Raw genomic sequence first — 19,151 nt, 5'->3', positions numbered from 1 at the left:
GACCTCCCCTTATTAAATCCATGTTGACTTGTTCTAATCCGACCCTGCTCTTCCAAGAATTTAGAAACCTCATCCTTAATGATGGATTCTAGAATTTTACCAACAACCGAGGTTAGGCTAATTGGCCTATAATTTTCCATCTTTTGCCATGATCCTTTCTTGAACAAGGGGGTTACAACAGCAATCTTCCAATCAATCCTCACTTTCTCCCACTTTTCGTTGTTGCCTGTCCAGAAGTCCGCGTTGAAGGACGGTCATCCGAAGATCTGAGGTCGAATGTCCCGGACTGCTGAAGTGTTCTCCGACTGGGAGGGAACACTCCTGTCTGTTGATTGTTCTGTGATGTCTATTCAACCATTTCCGTAGCCTCTGCTTGGTCTCTGTTTGGTGTCGTACAATCTTATTCTTCACAATCACCTGATGAAGGAGCAGTGCTCTAAAAGCTAGTGCTTCCAATTAAACCTGTTGGACTATAACCTGGTTGAAAAATGTATTGCTGGAAAAGGGCAGCAGGTCAGGCAGCATCCAAGGAGCAAGAGAATCGAGGTTTCGGGCATAAGCCCTTCTTCAGGCGCTTTTCTAGCAACACATTTTTCAGCTCAGATCTCCAGCATCTGCAGTCCTCACTTTCTCCTAGTTGACTATAACCTGGTGTCGTGTGATTTTTAACTTTGTCCACCCCAGCCCAACACCGGCGTCTCCAAATCATGACTACCATCGACAACACTAACTGCCAGCTTAAAGTGGAGAGGATCTCCAAGAAGATCACACATATCAACACACACATCGAGTTTCTACAGAAATGCAAGCAAGCAGGAAAGATCCCAAAAGGATTACGGATCACAAACCTGCTCAAGTAGACCTACAACACAGACTACACGGAGAGACTTTGCCATTGCACCTCTCACAAACTCCTCAATCACCTCGTGCACCAACTCTACAGCAGGCGCCACAGCCTTGAAACTAAGATGGAGTCCACGCTCTTAGCTTGCGCTCAGGATACAGCAGTACAGTTATGGGAAATTGCCAACAAGCAAGGTGACAAAACTACATCACATACATGCACACCAAGAACAACAAACTGGAGAACCTTGGCATAATCACCAGCAGTAGCCAAGCCCACCCTGGCACCAAAGTGGATAACATTATCACCAACTTCGATCGTCAACTTCACCACACCCTTCACCCGGAAGAGATTGAAGTTCTTAGCAGGGATCTCAATTTCTGCCCCACCTCCAAAATGGACCCCATGGTTCTTGCAGCAGACACGAAGGAATTCATCAGACGAATGAGACTCCGGGAATTCTTTCAAGATGCCAGCAGTAATCCCAATGAGCCCACCGGCGAACCTGAAGAGTCATCACAGGCATCTGTAGAGCAGCAACCAAAGAAGGAGTCAACTTGGACCCCACTGGAGGGCCGCTGCCCTGGGCTTGACATATATGCTCAAACCATCAGGAAATATATAACTGCCTGATTCATCAGCCATACCCACAAGGTGAAGCAGAACATCACCCGATCACAACGCAACGCCATCCATGCTCTCAAAACTAATCATAACATTGTCATCAAACCAGCAGATAAAGGAGGAGCCATCATCATTCAGAATAGAACAGATTACTGCAAGGAAGTGGACCGACAACTAAACAACCAGAAACACTGCAGGCAACTACCAGCTGATCCGACCAAACAGTACACCCGTGAATTAAACACATTGATCAGGACTTTGGACCCAGTCCTTCAGCGTTCCCTATGCACATTCATCCCACTTACCTCTTGCGTAGGCAACTTCTGCCTTCCGAAGATACACAAAACCAATACACCAGGACATCCCATTGTATAAGACAATGGGACTCTGTGTGAGAACCTCTCTGGCTATGTCGAAGGCATCTTGAAACCCGTTGTACAGGGTGTCGCGACACTTCATATTTCTTCCAGAAACTCAGCACCCACGGACCAATAAAACCGGGAACATTCCTCATCACAATGGACGTTTCAGCACTCTACACCAGCATCCCCCACAATGATGGCATCGCAGCAACAACCTTACTATTCAGTACCAACAACTGCCAATCTCCAAGCATCGTCCTACAACGCATTCACTTTATCCTCGATCACAGCGTCTTCACCTTTGACAACCAGTTCTTAATCCAGACACATGGAACAGCCAAGGGGACCAAATGTGCACCCCAATATGCCAACATTTTCATGCTCAGGTTCTTCTCTACGCAGGACCTCCAACCAACATTATACACCAGGTACATTGACGACATTTTCTTTCTCTGGCTCCATGGAGAGGTGTCACTGAAAAAACTACACTCTGATATCAACAAGTGTATACCACCATCAAACTCACCGTGGACTACTCTCTACTATCTGTCTCATTCTTGGACATATGCATCTCCATCAAGGATAGGCACCTCAGCACCTCATTATACCACAAACCCACGGCTACATTTCTCCAGCTTCCAGCTGAAACATATTAAAACAGCCATCCGCTATGGGCAAGCCCTATGCATATACAGGATCTGTTCAGATGTGGAGGAACGTGACGGGCACTTGGAAATACTCAGGGATGCCCTCATAAGAACGGGGTACGATGTTCAACTGATCGACTGCCAGTTCTGATGTGCCACAGCGAGAAACCATAATGACCTCCTCAGGAGACAGACACGAGCTGTAACCAACAGGGTACCCTTCATTGTCCAGTACTTCCCAGGTTCTACGCCATGTTCTTCACTGTCTGCAACACATTATCAATGAGGATGAGCACCTCGCCAAGACCTTCCACACATCTCCGCTACTTGCCTTTAAACAGATCATTGTTCATAGCAAACTGCCCGGCTTTCAGGACAATACCTTATCACGGTCGACGCTGCAAGATGTGTCAGAATATCGACACGGATACGACCATTACGCATGGGGACACCTCACACCATGTACGTGGCAGGTACTCATGTGACTCAGCCAACGTTGTCAACCTCATATGCCCTGAGGCATGGTACATTGGCGAGACCAAACAGAGGCTACGGCAACGGATGAATAGACACCGCAGAACAATCAACAGACAGGAGTGTTCCTTCCCAGTTGGAGAACACTTCAGCGGTCCGGGACCTTCAAGGCAGACTTTGGGACAGGCAACAATGAAAAGTGGCTGAGCAGAGGCTGATAGCCAAGTTTGGTACCCATGGGGATGTGGTGTAAAATTCCAAGCAGTGGAATGTGGTGAAACGGTTAAAAATTATGTCCCAATACATGTGTGAATCTAACCGGGGGAGGGCCTCAACTGAGACCTTGGGTTCATGTCACACTATAGGTGACCCCATTATACTATACACACAGACAGACAGACAGGGACACACAGACATATGGACACACATAGATACTCCTGGACACACAGACACACACACACAGAACTCCTACACACACGCACACGCATACACGCATGCACACACACACGGACCCTCTGACATACACTCCCACACAGACCCTTTCACAGACTTAAACCCTTTTACAGTCACACACATACACACACTCTCTCACAGATACTCATAACATCTGGATGGCACCAATAGTACGTAACACCTAAATGTGTCGAAGAAACTTCAGAGTGAAGCAGCTTGATATGATGAGGGGCTGAAAGCTCTCTGCTCAACAACAAACCATCCCTGCAGGCTTTGTCCAAAACAACACACATCCTGTGCTTCTCTCTTTGAAGAATGCATAAGGACAGGGGTTAAAAAGTCTGTTTCAACTTTCCTGGAGAGTGCTACTGAGACTGGACATTCTCACTTGTACCAGCCTGTGTTCAAGTATTAGCGTGAAAGTTACAATTGATCCCCAGCCTATGTTGCAGATAAAGTTGCTTTCTGACTCAGTGCTATAAGTCAGCTAGCTATCAACCAGTCAAAAGGCGATAGGATAACAAAAGCCCTCCCTTACTCTGAATGCTGGGATCCAGTAACCGGTTGAAGGGTATCAGAATTACAGAATCTCAATGAATGTAGAAAGCTAAGGATTAAGAAACTGACTACTCAATTACCACCATCAATGCTACTGATAACCTCCATTGCAATATCCACAAAATTCAACTAACCGCTCTTCATAAACAATTCACTGATTGATCCAAAACTTTTATATTTTTGCATTTAACTCTTATTTCTAATCTGTGAGTATGGCTGTTGCGTTGCTAATTCTTCACATGTTTAGTAATTATTAAACTCACTCTTTGTTAACTCTCTTAAAGCCTGGTTAAATGGGACAGCATGGTGGCACAGTGGATAGCACTGCTGCCTCACAGGACCAGGGAACTGGGTTCAATTCCAGCCTTTTGTGACTAGATGTGTTAGCATGTTCTCCCCGTGGCTGCGTGGGTTTCCGCCTAGTGCTCCAGTTTCCCCCCACAGTCCAAAGGTGTGCAGGTTAGGTGGATTGGCAATGCTAAATTGCCCTGTAGTGTCCAAGGATGTGCTGGCTAGGTTAGCCATGGTAAATGAGGGGGTTATGGGGGATTGGCCAGGAGTGTGAGTCTAGGTGGGATGCTCTCCCAAGGGTCAGTGCACACTTGATGGGCCAAATGACCTCTATTTGCACTTAGGGATTCTGTGATTCAAATAAAAATTGGCTTTTTTTAAAATATAAGTTCATTTGGAATGTGAGAATGGCATCCACAAGAGAAGCAATCCTGTAAGGTTAACTTTGTTGCAACCAACTAAAAGGTAGGCGAATAAGAATATCCATCCTCCTCACCAGGGAGCTTAATGGTTTTGGGGTATCTTGTCTGGATTGTGCTGAATTGAGGAACATCGCCTAAGATCTGGTCATAATAAAGGAGATATTTGAACTGCGATTCAGGTGAATTTGTAGAAATTAGTACAACTTGTGCATTTCCCATTTCTTCTAACCTGAATTCACCTTGGAAAATCTAATTACCTTGATATCAATGACCCATGTTAAGGTATACTGTATTCTTTTGCATCAACAGTAAAGTGATACATTTTCAGCTGTGGTGGAATTTCTTGTCACTTTTGTGTGAACAAAGAACACTTCTGTATTTTATGTCGATAAGTTTACCTTAGTGCCAGAAAAAGTGTTTAGCAATAGAGCAAATAAACATAAAAATGGTAAAACTGAAATTTATTGAATTTAAACATTTTACCATATATATTTTCTATCAGATATTTTCACTGTAGATTATTTATATATAAATATTTTTAGAACAGTATTTTAGAACAGGTTTTATTAATTGTGATGGCATATGGTTTATTAACTTATAGCTTCAGCTTTTACATTAAATCATTTAATTGTTGTATTAATTGAAATTTTATCTCACAGCATTTTAGAATTTTACATTTCAATGTTTGATTATTGTCGCATTTAATATTCCTAACATTTTCAACTGTGATGTGGAGGTGCTGGTGTTGGACTGGGGTGGACAAGGTCAGAAGTCACACGACACCAGGTTATAGTCACTTCACCTGACAAAGGAGCAGCGCTCAGAAAGCTTGTGGTTTCAAATAAACCTGTCTCTTGTGAATTCTGACCTGGTATTTTAAAGTTTTTTACAATAAGAGTGGTGATAGCAAAGAAGCTGAATAATTAACTACTTACACCAGCATTTATTTTGAAACGGTGTTTACCTACGACAGAAGAATTCTCCTGTACACTGTTTACTTTTTGAGCTTTGATAAAGATTTGCTCAGAGATGTATTTTAGTTTGTTCTTTACCCCATTTCAGACGTGACATGTTTGAAGTTGAACTTGAACAAGGAAAATTGATGCGACTCTATGAAGAACATAAGAACGATGATGCAAAATATGAAGCACGACTCTTACTAGAGGCAAAACAAAGACTGGAAGCTGAACAGACAGCAATTTTACAAGCAGAGAAAAGAAAAACGTTAGTGAAACCTAACCCAGTAATTTGCTTTACTCTTAATCACTGCAACAGTATTGTTGTAATCTGACAAACAGTCATGCATTTCAGTGCGAGACCTTTCACAGTTTATATAAACTTTCTAAACCTCTCATTATTGGCTAAACATCAAAATAACATTGCATGTAAATGAGAGCTGCAGTCAGTTATTAGTCACTGGGAATGTTTACTCAGTGTTTTATCAACATTTTTGTATTGCTTATTTACATATGTTGTGCTTTAAAAAGATAATGAATAGAACATACAAAAGCAAAAAAACTGAAAATGTTGGAAATTTTTAACTAAAACAAAAAATACTGGTATATTTAGCAAATCAGAAAGCATATGTGGAACATTACATACCAGACTTGCTAATTATTCCAGCATTTTCTGTTTTTATTTATGGATACAACATATTCCACCTATTGTTTGGTGTTAATAAAAAAAACATTTCAAGCAGGCATTTAAAAGTGAACAAATACTGTAATCTGAAACAAGGGACAGTGCTGAAAGTACAATACCTGAACTGGAAAACAATGGGTTGTTTTTTTCACTGTATCTGGTAAGACACTGATTCTGAAACTCGGTTTTGCTTGGTAGTGAACATATTAACAGTGGAAAACCTTTAATTTGTCATGGCTGTGTTGAAGCCCCCAAGTACCAAGGACATTTTTAACATGTGATTCTATAATTAGTTTTTTTTCAAAAGAGGTGTGATAAAGCAAAAAAGAGCTGCAAGTGTAAATTAAGTGACTGAGTGGAGAGAGAGTCTTTGGGGGCTCCGAAAGCTTGCAGTTTCAAATAAACCTGTTGCACTATAACCCGGCATCATATGATTTTTGACTTTGTCCAACCCAGTCCAACACCAGCACCTCCACATTGTACCTACATATAATAAGGGAGCCTCAAACAACAACAACCCTTCAAAGAGTGGAAGAGGCAAGTCAGAACAGACTGGACTGTGATCTTTTGTGACTACAGAGATAATAGGAGACTGATGACCTTGCCCAACAGCAAGCCAACTCCTGCAGATGATGTACAAATAACAGACGCACAATTTGTGTTCTTCCTGTTGAAGAATACACAATTTCAACTCTGCTGGAGTGTTCTACTGGAACTTAATGTTCTCATATGTACCAGCCTAGATTTGAGTATCAGTGTGGTATGAAGGTCACAGTCAAAGAATTATCCCCAAGTTACCCCTGTATTGCAGTTAAACACCCTCTCTGTCTCAGTCCCGAGTGCTAGAAATCTACCAACTAGCTAGCTACCAACCAAAGAAAATGGACAAGAAATAGACCGTCACTCTGAATGCTGTGATTAAATTCATAAGAGAATAGATGTAATAACATACAGGAACACAATTAGGCCACTTGGCCTATCAAGTCTGCTCCACCATTCGATCCTGGCTGATATGTTTCTCAACCCCATTCTCCTGCCTTCTCCCTGTTACCCTTGATCTCCTCACTAATCAAGAACCTATCTATCTTTTAAAAGGATCAGATCTACAGAATCCCAATCAATTTACAAATTTCAGCATCATGAAACCAATTATTCAACTACCAATATCAATGCTCCTGGTAACCGCCACTGCAATGACGCAATGTTCAACTATTATCATTTCACAAACAATTTAAAGATTGATACATATATCTCATTTTTGGACTCACCTCTTATTTCTAATCTGTATGTATGAATGTTGCATTAGTATTTCTTCTAACTTTTTGTGATTAAAAATTTACACTTTTTGTTAATTCAAGAAGTCTTACTAATTTGGCTCTTTTTAAAAACATAAGTTCATTTTCTGAGATAAAAGTATTATTGTGGGTAAATCTTCACAACTTACTTTTAATTTGGCCACTTACTCAAATCTCACAGACAATGAAGTACTGAAACAATAATTCAAACTTTATTGCACGTACTAAACCAAATATTAGACCCTTCAAGTGAGCAAATATAAACCTGTGACCCAACCTAACTGTTACCCGATTAATGGTGAAATCTGGCTGGGACTTCAACCAACAACTGGAAGCTGGAAGTGTCCAGGGATCAATCCTTGTGCAGTGTCGTTCTTTGAAGTGCTGCTGTTGCATTGTTCTGGTTTTCGATTCTTATACAGATTTTTGCCCTTCAGTGTCTGAGGTGATACATCGATGATTTTGTTTGTCTTTCATTTGAGTTACTGCAAGTCTTTAACTGGCCTTCTTAGCAAAAGTAATTTCTTTGTTTCTTGTTACATTTGGCATTGATTGTCTGTTCAAAGTCACAGATTTCCTGTGATTAACTCCTTAAATTCTTCTGCAGGGCAATCCTTGTCCTTTGCGTCAATATAGCATCCAGTTTATCAGGCGGGTGTCAAAACAGTTTTTTTAATGCTATCTCACCAAGACATGCTTGAGTCTCTGCATAATAGCTTGTCTTTATTCCTTAACAGTTTATTCCAGATGGAGATTTTTTTGTTGTGTGTAATAGTTTATGATTTGTTGATTCATTCAGTCTATGAACAGTTATTAAAGTTCTTAAGTCTATAATATTACAGTATCCACAAGGGAAGGGATCCTTTTAAAATTAACCTTATTGTAGCCAACTGATGGAGTGGGAGAATAAAGAGGGGAGCCAATTCATCATCTGGGAGTTTAATGGTTTAGTGAATCCATTTGGAACCATAATGAATTGGGGAATCACGCTTAGATCTAGGTGTAGCAGTCTTAAAGCACGTTCAGCTATTGAAATTGATCATGCTGTACATCTATTTATCCACCTTTATTTCATATTAATTTACATTCTTACTATCATGGTTTGAAAATGAAATTGACCCAGCATCCACAGCCTTTAGCAAGAAGAGTTCCAGATTTTCACTAGCATTTGCATGGAAAATTGCTTTGTGATTTCATCCTTAAATTGACAAGCTCAAAGCGTAAGGTTATGTTCTCATTCTGGACTCCCAAACCACCAGAAAAAAGTTTCTCGGTATCTATGATTTTGCATTCCTTAATCATTATGAACAACTTGATTAGATGATCTTTTAACTTGTACGTTCAAGGAATGATACCTGGACTTCAGGGGTTAACTTCTATGAGGGGAAATTACACAAATTAGGCCTGTTTTCTCTTGAAATTGTAAAGTTAAAGGATGATTTGCTCAAAGTCTTCAAGATATTGACAGGAAAACTAAAGATAAGCTATTTGGGGGTTGGGAATTCTAGAACTAGGGGCATAGTCTAAAAGTTAGGTTTGATCTATTCAGAACAGTTTTGGAAGCACTTCTATATTCCAAGGTTGCAATAGGTTTGCAGCTGTCTGCACAAATAGCAGTTGATCGCAATCAGTTGTTATTTTTAAAATCAGACATAGGTACATTTTTGTTAAGCAAAGCTATTTAGGGATATGGGCCAAAGGCAGGTATATGGAGTCATGCCACAGATCAGCATGCTCTCACTGAATGATGGTACAGGCTCGAGGGGCTGAATGGTCTACTCCTGTTTCTATGTTCTCATGCTGCAAGCAAATGACCAAATCTGATAGTCTAAAGGAAGCAGTTTAAAGTGGGATCAACAGGGCTGCAGTCAGTCAAGGGTGCCACCAAGGGGCTTGGCAATGGTCAGGCAGTTGGTCCTACCAGAACTGGAGTTCTGAGAAAGGGTCACTCAACCTGAAACATTAACACTGATTTCTCTCCACAGATGCAGCCAGACCTGCTGAGCTTTTCCAGCATTTTCTGTTCTTGTTTCTGATTTACAGCATCCACACTTCTTTCAGTTTTTATTTAGTCCTACCAGAATCCAGGCATCCATGTCTTTGTCGTCTGTGGATTTGGCCATGGCCATTCCTGCAGACCAAGTGCGACCAATCTGGGGGTTCAATACAGAGAGATGCACTCCATGACTTTTGGTGCGATGCATGTGAAGTGGCAAAGTTAGAGTGAATGGTCACCCATTGAGTGTGTGGAGCAGACCAAAGATATCATTATGGAGCACAGAAAATCATTAACCTTCTTTTCGCACTGCTGTGTGTTTAGTATTAATCTGAACAGAGCACAGATCATAGTGGCACCCACATCCCAGCAGACTGTGTCTGGTGGCAGGTTCTCCTTTCCTGGTCAACAGAATAATGCACTGCTCTCCCCTCCACTTAAGAAAACACTTTGAAAATGGGACAATTTAGCGCTATCACATTGCTGATTGTGGGAGCTGAGTGTGAGAAAACTGGTTGACATATTTCCCAGGTTAGAATGACTACAATTCAAATACACTTAATTGGCTGTAGAAGTACTCTGAGACATCCTGAAGTTGTAAAGGGTGCTAATAAACACAAGGCTTTGCATTTTAAAATATTGTGAGGATGGTTTCTTGTGATATTCTCATATGCATTTCCAGTAGAACGGAATCCTCATTGGGCATATACATTCACTACTAAGTCCATTCACCAATATCTTCGCAGTTGGGCAAACTAAAGAGCTAGCTTTCCATTCTGGGCCATGTACTGAATGTAGATGCTCAAGGGCCAGTGTGAGAGGCACTTCCTGACTTGCAGCATCTGAAGTGATGTGCAGCAGGGCTTTCAACACAGTGCCAATGTGGGAATGATGGAGGGTCTTTACAGAGTGCTTGATCCAGGCAGTGCATGCTTAGATTATCATTCACTAAGTGTGGTCTGTACAATGCACCGTCACTTCCTGGTTGAAATGAATTGAATTGATTTAGCAACTGATGTCCATTTTTCAAGGATAGGAAGGTTGATTAGCCAGTTGTGTCAGATTTTGTTTATTTCATGCGCATTCCTAATTAAACTGCATCTGTATGTTCTTGATTAGATCAGTTTTTTTTAAATAACTGCTTTTCTGGAGGCCTCCTGCCATGTGATATCTTTTACTATGGCTGTTGTGTTTGGAATGATTACTTTTAAAACAGTGACTGTAAAGTTACTTACATAAAGCAATATCCAACTAACATAAAAGATTACCACAGTGGGTATAACTCAAAATCTATACAGAATGTGTGTGACATAGTTGGATTACAATCTGGAATATTTTCAAGGTATAATGATTGTGCAGTAATCAGTGATCAAAATCAAAGGGATTGTATAGCTCCAAAGCTAATAACCCACAAACAGGTGTTAAACCTAATATAAAAACTACATTTAGCAAGTTTGAGTCAATGTTATTACTGAACTAAATTCCTAACTCCTACACTTAAGAAAACATGGGACAATTCAGCTCTATCACATTGCAGATTGTGGGAGTTTAGTGTGAGAAAACTGGCTGACATATTTCCCAGGTTACAATGACTACAATTCATATACACTTAATTGGCTGTGGAAGTACTCTGGGACATCCTGAAGTTGTAAAGTGTGCTACGTAATTGCAAGGCTTTGCATTTTAATGAATTATGGGGATGTGATATTCTCATAAGATTTCCAGTAGATTAGAATCCTCACTAGGAATATGCATTCATTAAAATCAGCCCTACTGAGTCAATTGAAGCATTGAAAGACAAATTGGAGTTATTTTGTTTGAGTAGGTTTGGAAATAAAGGCAATCTAGATCATTGGGCTGAACTACTGCTTTCTGTATTCATATATGTGTCGTTACTGTTTCATTTTGTTATCTGGACCATTATGAATAATTTAGAATTACAGCCAATTTATGTCAGAGGTATAGTCTTAAATCCTGTTCAAACAAACAACATTAAAATATTTTCTCTCAATTCCAGGAGTGCTAAAATGAAATTTGGTAGTCTCCTGTGAATATACCTAAGTCCTGACGGATATGACCCATATATAATTGATATGAATTTCTAAGAGAATTCCAATCTGACTAAGTTGCTGATATATCCTTGCCACAGTAACTGAAACAAGAAAGTCCTGAAGTAAGCAATATCGGATGTGAAATATTAACTGTTTCACTCTCCACAGATGCTGTCAGATGTGCTGAGTTTCTCCAGCGTTTTCTGTGTTTGAGTCATGAAGAATGGTCAGTTCAGGTTGAAAGTGAGGACTGCAGATGCTGGAGATCAGAATCGAGAGTGTGGTGCTGGAAAAGCGCGGCAGATCAGGCAGCATTCAAGGAGCCTGATGCTGTGCTTTTCCAACACACTCTTGACTCCGATAACTGTTTCACAATCCACTATCTTAAGTGCCATGATTTTGAATAACTGCCATTTTGTGAGATCTTCCAGCTAAACTCAGAGAGAATGCTTTCAGTGAAAATTCTGCCTCTTGAATGGCTGAATCAAACAGTAATATCTGATCCTGTATCGAAAGAAGGAAGAGTAACAATTATTCTTTAAATTAGATGTTTATTCAAAATGAAACTGTGAGATATCCAAGTATGTTCAATTATCTGTTCCCATTACTTAATCCATTTAATAATATTGGGAGTAATTTTACTTCTAGAGCAAAACGAAAATCATGGGAATAGCAAATGGGCTATGTGACTTACATTGCTTGATTCTCTTATTTTCTTGTGTAATATTGGTTATTTGTGTTTCATAGTTATTGTGTGCAAGCATCTGTATATAAAGGACAGTGTGTGAGGTTAAAAATCACACAACACCAGGTTATAGTCCAATAGGTTTAATTGGAAGTACTAGCTTTCAGAGGGACAACCACCTGATGAAGGATCAGTACTCTGAAAGCTAGTGCTTCCAGTTAAACCTGTTGGACTATAACCTGGTGTTGTATGATTTTTAACTTTGTACATCCCAGTCCATCACCAACGTCTCCAAATCATTTTGTGAGACATAACACTTGCTGCCAATTTGTCACCATATTTCTTTTAGGCCATTGGTAAAAATAAAAATTATCCCAGCATCTTTAAATGATTTAAAATAATTATTGAGTTCCTTAAGGAAATAAGTCTACAATGTAGAAATAAAATGTGAATTATTATTTGAATAAAATGGGAATTGATTTACAACTGTTAGCGTTTATGATGCAACATACAGTCCCTGTGCTGATTTAGAAGGAAAATGGAAAAAAGGAAGAAATTGGCAAAGCACAATACATTGGGGAGAGAAAAGTAGCAAATGAATTTCAGAAAATATGCAAATTAAAACACTTCTGAATAACATATTGGTTTCAAACCTTTGTTTATTTCAATTTTATTCTGCATTGTTCTAAAGTGATTTCTTGGAATACAAATAACCTTGGTGGAGTGGACAGATGACTGAGTAGCTGAAATGTTGACATTTATTCTCCTCTATTCACATACAGGAAGACAATAAAAGATGTTGAAAAACAAAAGCTGGAACATAAAAAAGCATTTGAAGATGCTAAAAAATACAATCAAAAATCCATACAGTATCTGAAAGAATCTATGACCAGGTAAAGCATACATGTAATACTATAAAGTGAAATGACTGTTTTGCAAGGATGAAATGATCAAAGAAGGTTTTTATATTTGTTGCATTCAAGACCATTTACCTTTTTAACCACGTATAAGGATAGCAATTTTGAGATTTAAGCATAGGACTGCTCCAATTTCTCCTTGCTAATTATTTTTATACATTTTTTATTCCTAGTGTCAATTAGTGCATTAGTGAAGTAGAAATAAGGAAATTTTTATTTTTATTGTTTTGCTAAATTCATATGTTTTGGTAACACCCTCTATTTGAAACTATAATGAAAATGGATGAACATGTACTATTCAGTATTTCACTGCATTAGTCTTACCTTACTAATGAATGCAAGAAGGGAATATTTCAGAATATACAGAATAAATAAATTCCAATGTCTAACAAAAATTCCAAGAGCCAGACCCACCATCCATAGTTAACTAGAAATGGATGAAGGGGAATCAATGGATTTCCACTGTTTATATTTTTCATAAATGATTTAGTTGAAGGGATAGAAGGAATGTTGACAAATCTCCTTGTTTATCTCAGTGCCAAAGGTTGTTCGATTATGCTACTGTGTGTTGCATTTTTGGGTATCTTACTGTATTAAAGGCATCATATAAATACAAGTTATTATCAAACATGAATTTGCTCTATATAATTCCCTTTTGACTCAACAAGTCACAGTTCATTTGTTCATTCCAGTTTTGCAGAAATCTCTGTGGGAAAGTACTTCAAGAATTTCCATGTTAGAAGATCAGGCATTTCAAATAAATTGTCTCAACTATTTATATCTTTTGAGATCTGAATCATGAGCTAAATCTTATGCTCCTTCACTGGCATGTTTTCATTGGGAGACATAAAATAAATTGGCTGTTAGCTCACCACCTTCCTTTGCACCCAAGTTCACTCCCATAACACACCAGATAGGCAGATGCTGAAATCAACTAGGCGAAAGTGAGGACTGCAGATGCTGGAGATCAGAGTCTAGATTAGAGTGGTGTTGGAAAAGCACAGTAGGTCAGGCAGCATCCAAGGAGCAGGAAAGTCAACATTTCGGTCAATAGCCTGATGAAGGGCTTTTGCCCGAAATGTCGATTTTCCTGCTCTGAGGTGCTGAAATCAGCAGACATTCTGCCATGATAAATAATTAAAGATCAATTAGGCTTATCAGTAAGCCAGTGGACTGGGACAGTATACTGGTATGTACAGGCAAGTGCAAGTGAGCCAGCTGTTTCTAAAGACCAACATTAAAAAAATGGGAAGAAAGGGGAATGCTTCACTTTGGGATTTCCTGTGTATACCAGGACCACTGCTCCTGTAAGATGTTATCCTCACTTCTTAACCAACTGAATGACAGAACCCAGCCTCCCAACCCTCTTCTTCTCTTTCCTGGATTCTGGGAATCACTTCCCATCCAAAGCACCTGGACTTGCCTTTTCGGGGCAGCCATGGTCATCTTCAGGCCACTTTCTGCAATCCCAGATGCATCCAGTCCTGCCAGGGATTGATTGACCCGCCAGTCCTCCAACCATCTGGGAGATCTCACAAGGCCAGGGCTTACTCCCAAGACAGGAGTGGATGTCCCACTGTTCACTAACTTTTCTTCTAGGATATTTGCGAGTAGTTCACTTCATTGTGAAATCCATTTCACATTAGTTTATGGAAAGCTGAATAACTGTGTGTTGCTGTTTAAGCAGATTAATTTCTCCTTTAAGAATTCAGGAAATCTACTACTACTACATGGACAATTAGAATATGAGTATTGACTATGTCGAAAATTTGGTATTCGCAGTGCATAAAACCTTTGTAGGGAAAAACTTACAAAATAGAGAGGACTTGCAATATTGGCGAGGACTGGCTTGCAGCAGAAAGGGTTCAGCTAAAACCTAATGAGCAGAACTGAAAAATGATAACCACAGTGAATTATTCATTGTTAACTGTCATAGAGTACTATCAAAATTGGAGAAAGATGATTGGAGTTGTTGGCTCAGGTTGATTATATTGACTAATGGAATGCGGAACATTGTAGTCTGTCTGTTATAGGGAAGTTCAAGAACAACCAGAGGAAAATATGAAAATAAATTCACTGAGAAGGTATTGTTTGCTCATATAAAATGCATGGCAGATTACTGGAAGGGATGCTGTGTTGAATCCACTAAAATGTGGAAATTGATAATTCTGGGATCCATTGATCATTGAATTGATCATTTATTTCTCATTAGCATGGCTGCTGCCAGTAGTGCAGGGAGGAAATGAAACTTTATGACATAATGAGTTCTATATCAACCTAAGTTGTTACAAGAATAAACTGAAGTGAATTTCTGAGCATAATGTAAGGTAATGTGATGTTTTGTCCCAAAATAGAGCTCGTCAAGAACAAGCTGATAAAGAAGTAAAGATAAGAGGGGAGCTGGAGAAGAGGATGCAAGTCATATTGTCATTGAAGAAAAACATTACAACAAGCCGAGTAAATATTGCTGTGATAGCGGACTGGATAGACCGCTAAATCAAATGACAGTTTTATTGATTGACAGAAGTTAAATTGTTCATCCATCAAAAAAATCAAGATGATGAGGTCTGGTTCTAGTGTAGTAACAACTTTCAGAACTAGAACACATTTCAGGTGTGGGCTTTTACTCAGTTTCACAAGCAATTAGATACGACTTCTGCTAGGCAATTTAGAGGGAAAACAAATTCCCAGCTGGAGGAAGTATGGTATGCAAATTAAACATTAAAAATCAAAGAACTGCGGATGCTGGAAATCAGAAATTACTGGAAAAATCCAGCACTCAGACTTGGGGAAAGGTCCCTGGACATGAATTATTGGCTGTGCCTGCACTTCCCAGATGCTGCCAGACTTGCTGAGTTTTTCCAGCAATTCCTGATTTTGTAACCGTTTGCACATAGCCTTTTAGTAATGGGGTTACAAAATATTAGTAACATCTGGAACATCTCAGATTGAACAGAAGCATTTAGAGAAAAGGAGAAATAATAATGACTGAATATAGTAAAATAAAATATAATTTGATTCATATAATTTTGATTAAATTATAACAAGATAAATACTGTTTTAGTCTTATTCACAATTCATCAAACAGAGCTAGAAATATATAGAAGTCTGACAATTATTAATTTATTTACTCAATTCACAGACATACACATGTTTTACTAATGGTGTCCACAATGATGCTATCACTGTGTGCTTGCCCTGTGGCCTATGGAATACAGTAACAAGTACCTTAGAGTCGTACCTAGCACACCATAGATAGATTTATTCATGTTTCATGTTTCATATTTACAAACTCAGAAAATCGTTGATTCCCACACTCCACAGGGAATCGTTAAATCACTCAGCAAAAAACTAATATAAAACTATAATAAATAAAGAAGAGTAAATAAGTGCACTAAATAAAATGCAGTGCTGCCCAGAATAGAATCAAAATTGCAGACATAAACCCCACATTTAAGAAACTACATTCCCTGGCAGTCTTCAGCAAGTTAAGTTTTAAATATTACCCCAAAATGAAGTTGTTACTCACCGGAGCTAATAGTATAGACTGGCTGAAAAATTCCCAGCTTTGTTCATTGGAAATACACCAAACCTCACATCTATTTGTCCAAAATTTTAACAGTGGTGTTTGGTCAGTTATTGGGAGAGAGAAGATAGCACATCTGAGACTATTTCAATTTCCATTAATACATAATTCCAACAAGGATCTCTGGATATCGAGATTAAAACAGGGGCTTTGGCTAATTCTCCTAACTCACCCACCGTAACCCAAAATCACTGAGATTGAGTGTAGAGTTTCTACTGTCAGCTTGAATTAGCTGAGATAAGCTAACTCACATTTAGTTTCTTACGACTCAGTTGCAAAGAAAATACAAATACAGAACAGTGAGGGAGTTTAGTTTAGCATATTTAGTGTTAGGTGATACTGCAGGACTGTAAGTGTTGTGTGTCATATACTGTATTCATTATCTCTTACAATTAAAAAGTTGTCGCATAAAATTATGTTTCTTGTATACTTGCTAATAGGAAAACCTACGAGCATTGCAGGCGAGGAAAGCTGCTAAGTCTGCAACAGAAAAACAGAAGAAGGACAGGCAAGCATCAATGGTCTCAGAAAGTGAAAATTTCCAACAGCAAATGCTTCAGAAAAAATACCTACAAGAGTTTGAGAAAAAGAAGCAGTAAGTATTTTTGTCTGTTTGATAAATTAAATGTTTCTTTTCATAAATTACATTTATGTAAGGTTTGCAACTCAAACTTTTACAGTCAAAGTACTGTGTAATTGAGGACACAGTACAGAGGTACATCCCAAAGAAAAGAAAGGAAAGACTACACAGGGGAGGGGGGATTAGACAACCATGGCTGATGAAAGAACTCAGAAAAAGAGAGAGCCTATAAAGTGGCCAAGAGCACTGGGAAATCAGAAGATTGGGAAGACTACAAAAACAAACAGAGGAGAACAAAGAGAGAAATAAGGAAGGAGAGGATCAAATATGAAAGAAAGCTAGCCAATAATATTAGAAATGATAGTAAAAGTTTCTTTCAATACATAAGAAACAAACGAGAGGCAAAAGTAGAGATTGGGCCGCTCCAAGTTGATGCAGGAAGGCTAGTGATGGGAGATAAGGAAATAGTTGAAGAACTTAATAAATACTTTGTGTCAGTCTTCGCAGTGGAAAACATGAGTAATATCCCAACAATTAAGGAGCATCAAGGGGCAGAGTTGAGTATGGTGGCCATTACAAAGGAGAAAGTACTTGATAAGCTAAAATATCTAAAAACTGATGAATCTTCTGGCCCGGATGGGCTACATCCTAGAGTTCTGAGGGAGGTGGCTGAAGAAATAGCAGAGGCATTGGTTGTAATCTTTCAAAAATCACTGGAGTCAGGGGAAGTCCCAAATAATTGGAAAATTGCTGTTGTAACCCCCTTGTTCAAGAAAGGATCAAGACAAAAGATGGAAAATTATAGGCCTAACCTCGGTTGTAGGTAAAATTCTGAAACCATTGTTAAGAATGAGATTTCTAAATTCTTGGAAGTGCAGCGTCAGATTAGAACAAGTCAGCATGGATTTAGTAAGGGGAGGCCATGACTGACAAACCTGTTAGAATTCTTTGAAGGTGTAACAAGTAGGTTAAACCAGGGAAACACAGTGGATGTTATCTACCTAGACTTCCAAAAGGCTGCTGAGTAAGGTGAGGGCCCATGGTGTTCGAGATGAGCTACTGGCATGGATTGAGGATTGTCTGTATGACAGAAGGTAGAGAGTTGGGATAAAAGGTTCTTTTTCGGAACGGCAGCTGGTGACAAGCGGTGTCTGGCGGGGTTCAATGTTGGGGCCCCAGCTATTCACTTTATATATAAATGATCTGGACTGGGGCATTTTCTGGTGAAGTTTGCCGATGATATGAACATAGAACGTAGAAGAATACAGCGCAGTACAGGCCGTTTGGCCCTCGATGTTGCACCGATCCAAGCCCACCTAACCTACACTAACTCACTATCCTCCATATGCCTATCCAATGCCCGCTTAAATACCCAGAAAGAGGGAGAGTCCACCACTGCTACTGGCAGTGCATTCCATGAACTCACAACTCGCTGAGTAAAGAACCTACCCCTAACATCTGTCCTATACCTACCACCCCTTAATTTAAAGCTATGCCCCCTCATAATAGCTGACTCCATACGTGGAAAAAGGTTCTCACGGTCAACCCTATCTAAACCCCTAATCATCTTGTACACCTCTATCAAGTCACCCCTAAACCTTCTTTTCTCCAATGAAAACAACCCCAAGTGCCTCAGCCCTGCCTCATACGATCTCTCTACCATACCAGGCAACATCCTGGTAAACCTCCTCCAGTGCCTCCACATCCTTCCTATAGCATGGCGAC

General features: G+C 39.4%; 1 protein-coding gene across 2 annotated transcripts in view; it reads left to right on the top strand.

Annotated features, from left to right (window-relative positions):
- Positions 1-19,151, top strand: part of cfap74 (cilia and flagella associated protein 74) — a 220,211-nt gene that overhangs the window by 56,048 nt on the left and 145,012 nt on the right. For both annotated transcript variants that reach the window (XM_043676312.1, XM_043676311.1), the window contains exons 7-10: positions 5,738-5,899; positions 13,126-13,236; positions 15,615-15,717; positions 17,287-17,441. In XM_043676312.1, coding sequence (XP_043532247.1) covers positions 5,738-5,899; positions 13,126-13,236; positions 15,615-15,717; positions 17,287-17,441 — 531 coding nt within the window. The remainder of the gene's footprint in view (positions 1-5,737; positions 5,900-13,125; positions 13,237-15,614; positions 15,718-17,286; positions 17,442-19,151) is intronic.

Source organism: Chiloscyllium plagiosum, chromosome 34 (assembly GCF_004010195.1).
Source record: "Chiloscyllium plagiosum isolate BGI_BamShark_2017 chromosome 34, ASM401019v2, whole genome shotgun sequence".
NCBI classification, from domain to species: domain Eukaryota; kingdom Metazoa; phylum Chordata; class Chondrichthyes; order Orectolobiformes; family Hemiscylliidae; genus Chiloscyllium; species Chiloscyllium plagiosum.
This window is presented reverse-complemented; position numbering and strand designations above follow the sequence as displayed.